This window comes from Triplophysa dalaica, chromosome 20 (genome assembly GCF_015846415.1).
Source record: "Triplophysa dalaica isolate WHDGS20190420 chromosome 20, ASM1584641v1, whole genome shotgun sequence".
Classification (NCBI taxonomy): domain Eukaryota; kingdom Metazoa; phylum Chordata; class Actinopteri; order Cypriniformes; family Nemacheilidae; genus Triplophysa; species Triplophysa dalaica.
The window spans coordinates 5,198,785-5,211,845 of NC_079561.1; the positions used below are offsets into that span (position 1 = coordinate 5,198,785).

A 13,061-nucleotide genomic window follows, 5' to 3' on the forward strand; every position below is an offset into this window, starting at 1 on the left:
TTTAAAAATCCAACATAATCACAAATATCAAATGTTTGTCCTGTCAAGCTAGTAAGGTTGAGCTATTCCAGTACATCATGTGCTGTATAACTGAATAATGGCACCTGGAAACGTCCCGTGTGTGAGAAGGGCTGGACATCTGTTGATACGTCGGTGTCTTCCCTCATCCCCTGACAGTTGGAGTCACCATCTTATGAGAAAGAAAAACAGAGAAAGACACAAAGACAAGGGAACACAACGACAAACATAAAATGAAAAAGAAACAAAGAAAGAAACGAAAGGCAAAAACAAATACATATCAGGTATAGAACACCACACAGACACACAAATAAGCACACAGACACCAAAAACGACACCACAGACACAAAAAGATTACATTAATAAGCATGGCACGCCCTCATGATATGATATCTTATACTAACAAGCATCCATGCTTGTTCACAGGGGATGAGATTAGAGTCAGAATGGTGTATTACACCATCGTTGGCATTCAGTGGACATAAATACAGATATGATTATCATCTCAAACGCCATGCTGAGTGGATGCAGAGTGTGATGGGGAATGAGTGTTGGAAGGCGTGGTAGGGAAAAAAGCCATTTTATGGAAGTGATTTCTGCAATTTTTAAACATGGCAGCAATAAACAAACACAAGATGAAATTTGCCCCATCCATCCACATTCACATTCATCTGTCAGATTTTAATATCACTGTCTGACCAACTGTGATACCCGTCAGCATGTGTGATGTCTCTAAGAAATGGACATATACTGTATGTTTAGTGTGAATCATTCCAGCCATTATTTAGTTTTTGTGACACACGACCACTAATACACACATATGAAGCTGACCATGTATGGCAGGATGTATATAGCCGTAATAAAAAATGAAATTGAAAAACAATAACTGTATTGTTAAGTATGATATATTTGACTAGATTTTTAAATACACAGATATATTTTATAGCTCTGGCAAAAATTAAGAGACAAATCCAAATTTGCCTTTATGCACGTGAATGCCAGTACATTCAATCCCAACATTAGCAAACCTGTTTTTAAATACATAAAACACTAAAAATTAACTTCAATTTTCTTCAAATAAATGCAAAAAAATATATATATATAATTTTATATGTACAGAAATGGACATAGTGCATAAGAAAATTCAGAAAAACTCAAAATAATCTTGAGATGGTTTCTTAATTTTTTCAGAGCTGTATATATTTGGCTATGATATGTTCAGGCTATGTTGGAAATGGCATACTACCATATTTGAGATCACATTTAATTTGTAGAATTTAGTATATAATTAAGTAGGTTCTACCTTTTAAGCAGGCAATATACAGCTTATAAGGTACAGTATGCGTTATGCAGTGGGCAAGTATCCCATTTTAACATAGCCTCGGCATGTAGCAAATACAAAAACAGAACATTTAAAAAATCTACCCAGGTAGGAAAGAACAGGCTATTATTTAAAATCTGATAGACATAAAACTGTGGCCAGAAGAGAAATGACATTCGGAAAATGTTGATTTACTTGGTGGAAACAGACTAACTTACTTGCTAAGACTTTTATTCATATCTACACAGTGTAAATGGTGAATAGAATTCGAATTGAACCTGGACCAGATACATTTCTTGCACCTGCTTTTTCTAACTATTGACACCACTTAATTAAAGTGGGTTTAATGGAAAATATAGGCAATGGGATCTTGTTTCATATCTCTGTATTTACTTAACTAACAAATAGCAAACAGGTGCAGTGTGTCTGTTCTGTGTAATTTATGAGCCACCACTCTATTCTACTCTTATGTTTGCAGGTGTTCTGGCTATACGAATCTGTATTCAGGAAGGTGAGGGGTGAGGGCACTGTAATATTGCACTGCATACGGTAGGACTGCAGAATCCAGGTAAGGTGCACAAGGCTCATCCTTCTTCTCAGATAGTCCTCCCTTTCTACACTCCTCTGTTCTTACCCCTGGGTAACCCATGCAGACAAAACACAAAAGGAGACTATACAACATAAAGGTTAATAAACATCAATTTTGCACGCACAAAAAAAAAATGAGCAAAATGTTTTGCTAGTGTATGTTATGATATCAATCAGTACAGACTATGCACATCAACAACCACGTCAACATGAAAAAACTATTAGGATTAATAGAATTAATTCTAGCACTCTTATTAATTCTTATTAATTCTAACAGTGTTTTTAAAATCCCTATCTAGCAAGTTCAGGTATATTATTTTGGCTACATTACTTTTAATCTAAACACTTGTTTTAGGTCAGTGCCCAACCACCCACAGCCCTCAATCGCTCTCTCTCGCGCGCTATTTCCTACGGTCACTACCTTGCTGGACTCTGGGCTTCTTGAACAAGCTGGTGGAGTGGCGTAGTTTGCACGCCCAGCTTTTGAATTTGCGAGTCCAGGATTTCTTGCTAACAGGATTTCTGATACTAGGACATGTCAGGTTTAGGCCAAAATATCCACCTCCTTCATTGTGCTGCAGCTGCTCTCCAGGCCACAAGGGGGCAGGCTGCTGAGAGGAAGAAGGCAACAGAACATCTCCAGGGGTGCAGCTTTCAGATAGCGAGGGGGCGGCCTGGACAACACACACAAAAAAGAGGAGAGGATCAAAAGTTGAGAAATACACAGAAACATTTATTTATAACTGCCGTTACATTACATTAGAAAAAAATCATCCAGCCTCAACATGCACACCCCACTTACGCTTACTGAGGTTTCACTGGGCACAGATGGCGATCCGGGCTCCTGTAGTGGTGTGAGGAGAGAGCAGGGAGGGGATGTAGAGGAGAAAGATGAAGCAGGCTGACGTTGCACAGCACCAGAGGAGACCGGAGCAGTCGGACCCATCTCCTCCTCACTTGCACTCTCCTTTTCCCTCTCTGGAGAGGTGGAGGAAGAGCGAGGGGTAGTGGAGGAGGTGGAGTGTGGAGAGGTGTCAGAAGAGGTGGCAGGAGGAGGGGAGATTGTATTGGGGGGCAGCGAGTGGGGCTCTGAAGTCTCATCACTTCCCGCTAGGGTGGAGACTACAGCAGATGCAGAGGCGGAGTTAGGGGCAGGGCCGGCAGTACAGCCACCTCCAAGTGTTGCGCCACTGTGCTCCTGATACAGCAAAGTCCTTAGCTTCTCATCCAACGTCTTTATACGGTTGTCCACAAACTCGATTTTAGGGGGGCCTTCGCTGTCTGACTCAGCTACTGAGGAGGGCTGGGCTGGAGACGGGGTGAATGTGTGGGAGTGGGTGGGGAGAGCTGTATCGGAGAGAGGGAGAGGTGGGAGAGATGTTTCTGAAGAGGGCTGGGCAGAGTGACTGATGCGGTCTTCAACGTTGGCTTCACCCATGGACAACTCCAACTCAGAGTGCTGGAAAGATGTTTGCTCTTGCACGGCTTGTGGCACTGAGGTTTGTGTTATAGGTTCGGAGTCTTTCATATCATGTGCAACCTGCACCACTTGTGTTTGCTCAGTAGGGAGCTGCTGCGGGATCGCAAGATGACACTGTGCTCGTTGCTGTAGGGGATCCTGAGTTTTTAAACCATGCTGTGGGTTTATGGTCAGCATTGTTGGGACCTGCATTGTCTCTTGAGACACGTATTGTTCTGCAGGGACTGCATGTTGTGGAATCATTGCGTGCTGTTGCATCTGGTCAGAAATGTTTTGCTGCAAGAATGCTGTCTGTTGCATTGCCGGTTGTTGAGATTCAACTGGTACCTGTTGGTGTGGGACCTGTTGCAGAACAGACTGCTGAACTTGGTGTAGCTGTGGCTGCTGGGCTGTTGGAGGACCTCCTTGTTGCAGAACCGTCTCAATTGGGATTGCCTGCAATATTATTTTTGACTCTGTGTGACCTGGCTGATGCAGCTGAGGCATAATCTGCTGCGGTTGAGTCTGCATCTGTTCGGTGGTGCCCGTTGTCGACTGTATTGCCTGGGTGTCTTTGAGTTGTTGTGGTGCCAGGGTTTGTTTAAGTATCTCTGCCTTCTGAGAGGCTGCCATTTGGGTTTGAGCTCCCAACTGCTGCAATGCATCAACACGACCCACCAGTGATGTTGGAGGTGTCCCATAAGCAGAAACGCTAGTGAGAGGCTGTTCAGCCTTAGAAATGCTATGAACTTTTGCTGCCGTATCTCCTTTATCTGTGACTGCTGGAGGAAAAGGAGAGGCAGGAATGCTTGAGGGAGTAGCAGGAACTGAGCCTGCAGTCAAGGGAGCAGAGGAAACTTTCTCTACTTTTGGTAATGCAGGAGATGCCAAGTCATTTTGTGTGGCGATGGCTGAAATCGAGATGGATGCTGGGGCAGATACAGTAGATACTGGAGGAGATGCAGACAGAGAAGAACTTGGGGAAGATGCTATCCCGGCAAAAGACTCTGAGCGCTGAGGGCTCTCATGGTCTAAGAAAGCGTTATACAATGAGAAGACAGTGAGCCTTATTTATCAGATATTGAAACGTCTAAATTCATCTAATTTCAGTTTAAACACAAGATGGAAAATATTACAGTCTCATACTGAATTGTATTAAATACCTTTCTCAGTTTCTGTGGATTTTGGAACTCTGCTTTCTCCAGTTGGAGGGGGAGTGGAGGCCCCCTGGTTTGAGTGCGAGTCGCGATGGCGAATTGTTTGGTTAATAAAGAACCGCCACCGACCCACTGGTGAAGACTGTGTAGCAGAATCAACTACGACACATAGACAATGACACAGAAAATGTACGATGACATGAAATAGTATAGTTAAGAATTACTTGTCTGTATTTTAACATAAACATCAACTTAATTCTTTATTTATAAATAAACCAGATTGACTCTAACCTGGTGCACTGGAAGGAGTGCTCCCATGGAGCTGCTCCACTGACCCAGTCTAAATAGACAAAGACATTTTATTGAAAACAACAAAAACTACAACACTTTGTGAGTTTGTGAGGTTGAGAATGACAGACCTGGGTGCTTAGAATTCCTTGAGCTTTTTTAACAATAGCCTTCAGATCATCAGCAAATTTCTCTTTTTCTGGCTCAAGAACAAAGTCCTCCTCCACCTACGCAATGCCCACATCAAACAAAAAAGCCACAATTAGCCAGCAAATATGTCACTTTTTATATTTCAACTTTGAAAGCAAATGTATGAATCTTTAGCTGTTGAATATCTCACCATGTAATCCGCAATGTCCTCAGGAGCATCTCCCTCAATGTCAAACTTGAATGTGACCATCTTGTTGCTATGGGTCTCCAGCTGACACTCCACCATGTTGTCCCCGGTGTTTGAGACCTAAAATATAAATAATTTGTTTCATAAGAAACATTGAAATAACAGTGAGAGTGACTTGCAGGACACACAGTTTGCGATAGGCATACCTGCAGCATACTGAGCTGAAAATGACTTTTTTCAGTCTTCTGACAGGACAATCTTCTCTGAGATTTTGGCTTTTCTCCTCTTCCACTAGCCCACACCAACTGTGAATCATCTCCATTGGCAGAAACCGAGCTGAATAGATGAAATATAAAAAAATCGGTCAAGCTTTTGTTTGTGCACACGCACACAAACATCTGTAAAGAAAACAGTAGAAACACTATAATCCTACCCAGATGAAGAGCTTCTGTTGGCAGCTTGATTTGCACTCTCCTGTTAATCCAAGGAACAAGACGAACAAACAAACACACGAGATCCAGCACATACCAACAGAAAAACAAACAAACAAAAAAAAAACCATCAGTTATATAACGACTGCAAATAAATAAGCAAATAATACAGTTAATTCCAGAACTAAAATAACAAACATGACTACAAAACATCCTCAGAAACAAAAACGAAACAAAAATCAAAACAACTCTTTATGAAATGGTCTAAAATTTAGATTTTGTAAGTTTGTTTAATGGAGATGTTTGGTAGTTTGGAAGTTCAGTGGGTATCACACCTCACATGTTAATTAAATCAGAAATCTCTGTTTGCCTTTTACCTTCATTAAAGTGGAAAAATTGTGGGATTGTTTGACGTAAATCAGATTAATGTGCTTTTGTACCTGAGCAATGCCCAGCAATGCAGCATCACTGTCTGCCAGCGAGGTGGTAGGCAACACAGAGCCATTATAGTCATGGGACTGTGAAGCATTGACAGTTGGAGGGGAAGGAACTGGCCTGGTCTTGGTTAGCTGTGCCTCTGCAGGAACTGACATTTCTGACACCGGGAGAGTCGGCTGTACAGTTGAGAGAGTGACGGAGGGTTGTAGGGAAGAATGAGATGGACTTTGGGGCATCTGTGGAGGTTTATAAGCAGTCTGCTCTAAACTAGCTTCTACGTAGGTCTGCGTGTTGGTAAGAGCTTGTGTTTGGACATGAAACTGTGCATTTGAGAGTGCTTGTGGCTGCATGCTAGTCTGTGTGTAGGCTTGAACAGGTGGTGAGGGGTTTGGATTTTGTTGGCTTTGGGGGGTAGTGACTGGACCTGATACTACCTGACTGTAAAGAGGTACTGTCCTGCCTTGTGTCTGGGGTATCGGACTTGGTGTAATATGTAGAACATGTTGAAGAACAGTTTGAGGTTGACAGGGCTGTTGATGGAGATCTTGGGGAAGTACAGCGACTGGTGGCAGAAGCTGTTGAACAGGTTGGGTCTGATGGTGGTGCACATGATGGGCTTGAGACTGTTGGGGGGCTTGAGACTGTTGGGAGGCTTGAGGCTGTAAGACCGTCTGCATAGAAGCTACATTCACTGGTTGTTGCAGAGCTGGTATGATTGGCTGCGGTTGAGCTTGGGCTTGCATTTGCTTCACTTGTTGCAAATAACACTGTGTTGAAGTGGCCATTGGATCTATGGCAGTTGCAAGGGACACCGGAGATAGCACTGTTTGCTGATATTGCAGAGGCTGTTTCACAGTTTGGGTGAGGTCTAGCTGAACTGATTGAATGGTTTGCTGAGTTACAGCTGCTTGTAAATTCGCCGTTGGCAGAAGCGTAGACGCAGCCTGTCCTTGGGACTGCAATGGAGGATGCACAAGAGACGCGGGACCAGGTGGCACTATCGGAACGTGACACTGGAGTGAAGCTCCGACTTGAGTTTGGACCATCTGAGATTGTGCTGGAAGGCTTTGCCCCTGGGAAACCATTTGTGGTTGAGTTGAGACAAAAGAGGGATTGTGTTGCACCTGGGTTGGAGATGTGATCTGTTGGGATGGTTGTGGAACTTTCAACTGGTTTGCTTGGAAGTGTCCTCCTATGGACTGTGGTACAGAATGGGGCTGCAACAAGATTTGTCCTTCCATTTGCACTGACGGTTGAGCTGATATCTGGGGTGGTATCTGTTGCTGTAAAAGTATTGGAGCTGGAACTTGACTAGGTACCTGTGTGTTAACCATCTGTGGTGGAGCTTGAATCATGGTTGGAATTTGTATCTCTACCAGAGGTCTATGTGACTGCTGAGGGACGACTGCTTGCTGCTGAATTAGGACCTGTTGCTGTCCTGCGAGTTGTTGGGAAAGACTTGAATGAGATTGTGGTTGTGGAGATATTATTGGCTGGGGTTGAGGTATTTGAGTAATTTGCTGGATTGTTTCTGGTTGTTTCAGTATGTTTGGTTGCTGCCCATTTTGATCTACCAGAGCAATTTGCTGGTCAAAATGTTGTTGCTGCTGCAATAAAACTTGTGGCTGTAATTCGATGTTGTGTTGTTGCATTAAAACTTGCTGCTGTATTTGTGACTCTCTCTTTTGTTGCTGCTCAGTCTGTTGAAAAATTTCTGTTGGCTTCTGTGTTTGAGGCTGTGAAGTCTGCGGCTGCTGGTGCAGCTGTAAATGTACCGTCTGCTCTAATTGATTTGGCTGTTGAAGCGATTGCTGTTGCTGCTGTAAAATATTTTGTTGCTGTTTTAACAAAGCTTGTTGTTGCTGCTCTAACTGTTGCTTATGTATACTGGCTTGCTGCTGCTTTAACTGGAGTTGTTGTTGTTGTAGCAAGGCTTGCTGCTCTAACTGTTGTTGCTGTAAAAGAGCCTGCTGTTGCTCGTGTTGTTGCTGCTGCAAGATTGCCTGCTGTTGCTCCAGTTGCTGATACAAAACCTGTTGCTGTTGTCTTTGATGTTCCACCTGTTGTTGCAAAATGGTTTGTTTCGGCTGTTCGATCGTCTGTTGTTGTAGCGCTTGTTGGTGTTGCTCCATCTGCTGCTGCACTGCCATGCTTTGCTGCAGAATAATTTGTTGTTGGTCAACTTGCTGCTGAGGCGGTTGACTATAAACTTGCTGCTGACGTTGTTCAATTTGATTTTGCAAGACGGCCTTCTGTTGTTGATCCAATTGATGCCTAATAAGAAGTTGTTGCTGTTGTTCTGCCAACTGTTGTGGCTGTAGAATTGTTTGAAGTATCGGTGGCTGTTGTACCATGGTCTTGACAATATTCTGCTCTTGTGATTCAGCCATTTGTTGCAAATAAACTTGCTGCACCTGCTGTTGCTGATATTGTTCCACTGGGGGCTGTTGTCCTAAAGTTTTCTGAACTTGCTGCTGTATCACTTCTTGTTGGGGTTTTTCTGCAGGATGTTGTAAGAATACATGCTGCTGTTGGTTGGGCAATGTTGGTTGTTGCTGCTGTGACAATGGAATATATGACTGCTGGGAGGAAATGGAACGTGACTGCTGTTCCTGAAAAATCACCTGCGGCTGTTCTACATGCTGCTGTAACAAAACAGTTGTTGGCTGAACCTGATCTATCTGCTGTGGTAACATTACTGCTTGGTGGGATGGGACTATATTTGCTTGTTGTTGTTGTGTTGGATATTGGACGTTCAGTTGTAGCGTTTCGGGAAAATCTGACATGGCCTGTTGTTGTGGCTGAACAATGTTTTGCTGGGGCACAATGTCAGTGGGTTGAACTGAATCAGTACTAGGCTGGGTCTGCATAAGGGGCATAATGTTGCCTGCTGATGCTATGGGCTCTCCAGCAGGGACAGGGGCAGTGAGGACAGCCATAGGGGCCTGGGGAGTAACTGAGGGGATGTAAGACTGTGACTGCAAAGGGGAACTGTGTTGAGTGGAGGCATCACCAAGCCGAGGTTGTAACATCTGTGAGGGTGGGAGGGGCTGGTGGTAAAAACATATTTGGAAATTATTTGTCAAGGTTAGATAGGGGTAGAAGGATAGACAGAAAGAGTAAGCATTAGTGTGGTTCATTAATCACCCAATAGAAACAGGACATTTTGGTAAGCAAGGTAAGACAACATTCTGTGGGTACATTTATTAGGTTATTGCTAGACTCTGTTCTATAATAAAAGCTTTCCTTTCATTTTGATTCAATGGTAGACCAGAAAATTCCATAGACAAATGTCTGTTCAAAAGCAATACAGAAGTTGGCAGGACTAGGATAATAAGGATATATAGACTAGGACATTTTGTAAGCAATTGTTATTTTTGAATATTGTTTGTATTTAACTGGTGAATTATAAAGTAAACCATTTAGCATGTTAGCAACAAATTAGCAGCTCCTATGGTTCAACTTATTTATCAAGTAATATCACAGTGAAATTCAAACAAAATTATGCTTTCTAGACCCAGTATTAAAAATTTAGGTCACCAAACATATAACTCGGCGCATGACCTACATCAAAGTTACAGACTGCATAGAGCGGCCATGTCTATTCTGTATATAGAAAAACTGAAAAGAATTACTGCAATTTACACTGTCATAAAATGCAATACATATGAGGAATTAAATACCCTAGATGACACTCAACATATTGATAGTGTAAATAAAGTCCCCATGAATTAATTTGTTTTAAATATGCAAAAGTGTGTCAAGTGTATTGAGAGAATACATTGGGGGAATAAGAACATCAAAGGAATAGGAGAAGCTGGAAACAAGGAAGACAATCACCTGAGAATATTGTTGAGGCACACTTAAAGGGACCTGTGATACCATAGTGACTGGCTGAATGAAAGTCTGCGCCACAGGAATGTTAGGTCCACCACCACCACTTTGGCCAATGGAAAGGCTAGAAATCCCACCATTCTGGCCAATAGGCACATTCTGAACCCCTCCGCTCTGACCCATAGGGAGCAGTTGGGGATGAGACACAACCCCTGCACCTTTCACTCCCTAAATAAAATAAACAATTCTTATCCCACCACATTGTAGACCATAAAGCAATTAAGCACTTATACTTCTTATCAAAACCTTTGAGTTAGAGTGGTGGCGGATACAGAGGAGTGATGACTGTATGTTGATGAACATGCCTTGAATGATTTTGTTATAAATGAGCGGTACTTACAGAGGTGCCTGTGTGGTAGCTGGTTTGAACTTGAACACAAGCGTTCCCTGACTCAGGGAAAGAAAAGGCTTGGCTTTGTCCACTTGAGAAAGGATCTCCACCAACGGCAGAAAGGCTGTCACCGTCTGAGTATGGAAAAGTGGAAAGTCAAACCACATTCATTAGATGCAAACAGATTTGAGTCGATACATCAATGTAGGCATCATTCAACTCAATAGGTTTTGAAACAAAGTAGTCATCTCTGATTCTACAGTAAATATACGGTGTTGTGCACCTTTGAGGCCAAATGCATTGCCTTGCTGCTGGACATGCAGGTCAACTTCTGGCAGGTCCTCTGGCTCCACCGGACCCCCAGCTGCTGCTGATACTCCAGGACCCAGTGAGGATGGGCAGGTGGGATGGACAGAGGAAAAAGAGGAGCTGAGAACTGAGGAGTCACGACGCTCATCCAGACTTTGCTGCTGCTGAAGGAGCTGCGTTTGGCGCCTTTCACGGGACTTCTTAATCAGCGTCACCCTATCTCTGATGGACTTCCCGACCACCTTTGCATCACTTTCATGGAAAAAGCCAGACTTCACCTATCAAACAAGAGATACAATTGGGAATAAATTAAAGAGTGTAAAAAAATGAATGACAGAAAAACACATAAGGGAAAACAGGAAAGGTATGTAGATTTATGAAATAAGCTAGTTTCCATTTTAGCCTTGTCCTCACCATCTCCAGCGCAACCTCTTCGGCACTGTCATTCTCCAGGTCATAGCTGAACTCAATGGCTTCATTGTCTTTGTGCTTGCCTTTGAGTTTCTTTGGATCCTCAACCCAGATCCGCAGGGCCAGGCAGTCTTTGCATCCCGTGTCTTCTTCTGCAAGTTCAACACGCACCCCGGTGTCCTCCGCAAAGAAGACGTGATTTAGAAGGTCTTTAACTGAGAGTCTGAAGGTGAGAGGAGAGAATTAAGACTGCTTCTTAATCACTCTTTACTTACAGAAGAACTTCCGCCGGCCATCAGCTTACCGCTCTAATCTGTTTTGGCGGATGCAGCCCTCAATGATCTCTTTTACCTCCGGGTCATTTACTTTATCAAAACTGGCTGGCTTGATACCCTGCATTAAGAGAAATTGTGGTGCATTAGCAATACACCACATGAGATAAACTACCTATGTACACAAAACATCTGGATGTGACACAAATATCAAACTGTAGCTTTCCTGTGGCTTAGTGGTTAGAGCATGGCGCTACCAATGCCAAGGTCATGGTTTCGAACCCAGGGGATTGCACATAGTCAGAAACAAATGTATAATGCAATATAAGTCGCTTTGGATAAAAGCGTCCGCCAAAAGCATAAATGAAATGAAATGAATAGCAACTGCATTTAAAAAGTAATGTTGTGTGTATGTGTAAAGGCTTACACTGGTGACTTTGCGGTAGATCTGTGCAGCATTTTGGCATTCTGAGTATGGATACTCTGATGTAGCCATTTCAAGCATACACATGCCAAAGGCATAGACATCCACCGATTCATCATAATGCTCCTCATACATCTCAGGGGCCATAAACTCTGGAGTCCCTGAGGAATAAAAACACCATTCGGATGACATCTCTCTCTCTCTGTCTGCAACTTTTATCATCATTTTCTACTGCAAAGGCTGTGAAGTTCTGACATTTTACTTTTCTCCTTGACAACAGCCCTGTTGCTATGTACAAAAATCACGAAAACCTCAATTTTTAAAATGATAATTAAGTTTAAAAACTATATTGGGAATCTTTATACGTCACACAGCTTTTTTTAACCTATCACGAAGTGAATACAATATGTACAAAAGCCCACATCATTTTTCAAACCAGAAAGCATTGAAGAAGGGAAGCCATTATAAATACTGTCAAATGTGCATCCTGGTATTACAAATAATCAAATAAAACATTTCAATATTTCAACAGATCTATGCAGCACCCTGATGTTTTTAGCATTGTTCACAAAACTTCAGAAAGCAGCTTGGGTACACCGTCTACTGATCATGCCAGCAATTCACCAAATGTGACACTGGACAACAAAACCAGTCTTATGGGTCAATTTTTCGTATAAGCTTTCTTTTGATGTATGAGTTGTTTGAATAGGACAATATCTGGCTGAGATACAACAGTTTAAAACTCAGGAATCTGAGAGTGCAGAAAAATCTAAATATTGAGAAAATTGCCTTTGAAGTTGATCATCAGGGGCAATGTGGCAGGCCATCCGTTTACAAAAATTAAGTTTTTATTTATTTAAGGTAGTAAATTTACAAAATATCTTCATGGAACATGATCTTTACTTAATATCATAATGATTTTTGGCATAAAAGAAAAATCGATCATTTTGACCTATACAATGTATTTTTGTCTTTTACTAAAAATGTTCCCGTGCTACTTAAGACTGGTTTTGTCATCCAGGGTCACAAATGAAGATCAAATGAGGATGATGAGCATAACATCATAATCTAGTCAAGTGCACATTCAACATTTTAAAGAGCTGAATCAGGTATCCGGATTACAGTAGTGGAGTGATGTGGCACTGTTCCAGTAAAGTGTGCCAGATCACAGTATTTTACTTTTTTTGTGAAAACATGAAGCGTGACAAAAGTTAATGGAAAGGGGAACAGACTTGCCAAAGCACCTCAATTCCCGCTTCGTCATAAATGGCGTGATTCTGTTTTTATTTTGTGTTTGTACTAATGTAAATATTCATGCCTGTACATTTCTCTTAGCAATTATTTTAACAAAAGAAATCAATATCAGGCATTGATGTTTTTATC

General features: G+C 42.2%; 1 protein-coding gene across 7 annotated transcripts in view; it reads right to left on the reverse strand.

The window, feature by feature from the left end:
* Positions 1–13,061, reverse strand: part of si:dkey-151g10.3 (serine/threonine-protein kinase WNK3) — a 38,872-nt gene that overhangs the window by 4,719 nt on the left and 21,092 nt on the right. For 2 of the 7 annotated variants that reach the window (XM_056732438.1, XM_056732437.1), the window contains exons 5-20: positions 11,682–11,839; positions 11,287–11,375; positions 10,986–11,205; positions 10,546–10,849; positions 10,272–10,396; positions 9,878–10,099; positions 6,040–9,087; positions 5,602–5,642; positions 5,375–5,504; positions 5,172–5,288; positions 4,963–5,058; positions 4,835–4,883; positions 4,550–4,702; positions 2,730–4,417; positions 2,349–2,601; positions 105–190 (exon numbers count right to left, since the gene is read on the reverse strand). In XM_056732438.1, the coding sequence (XP_056588416.1) occupies positions 105–190; positions 2,349–2,601; positions 2,730–4,417; positions 4,550–4,702; positions 4,835–4,883; positions 4,963–5,058; positions 5,172–5,288; positions 5,375–5,504; positions 5,602–5,642; positions 6,040–9,087; positions 9,878–10,099; positions 10,272–10,396; positions 10,546–10,849; positions 10,986–11,205; positions 11,287–11,375; positions 11,682–11,839 (6,779 nt within the window). Of the gene's footprint in view, positions 1–104; positions 1,976–2,348; positions 2,602–2,729; positions 4,418–4,549; positions 4,703–4,834; positions 4,884–4,962; positions 5,059–5,171; positions 5,289–5,374; positions 5,505–5,601; positions 5,643–6,039; positions 9,088–9,877; positions 10,100–10,271; positions 10,397–10,545; positions 10,850–10,985; positions 11,206–11,286; positions 11,376–11,681; positions 11,840–13,061 lie in introns of those variants that run through there. The other 5 variants (XR_008904801.1, XR_008904800.1, XM_056732439.1 and 2 more) reach the window with 5 other exon arrangements.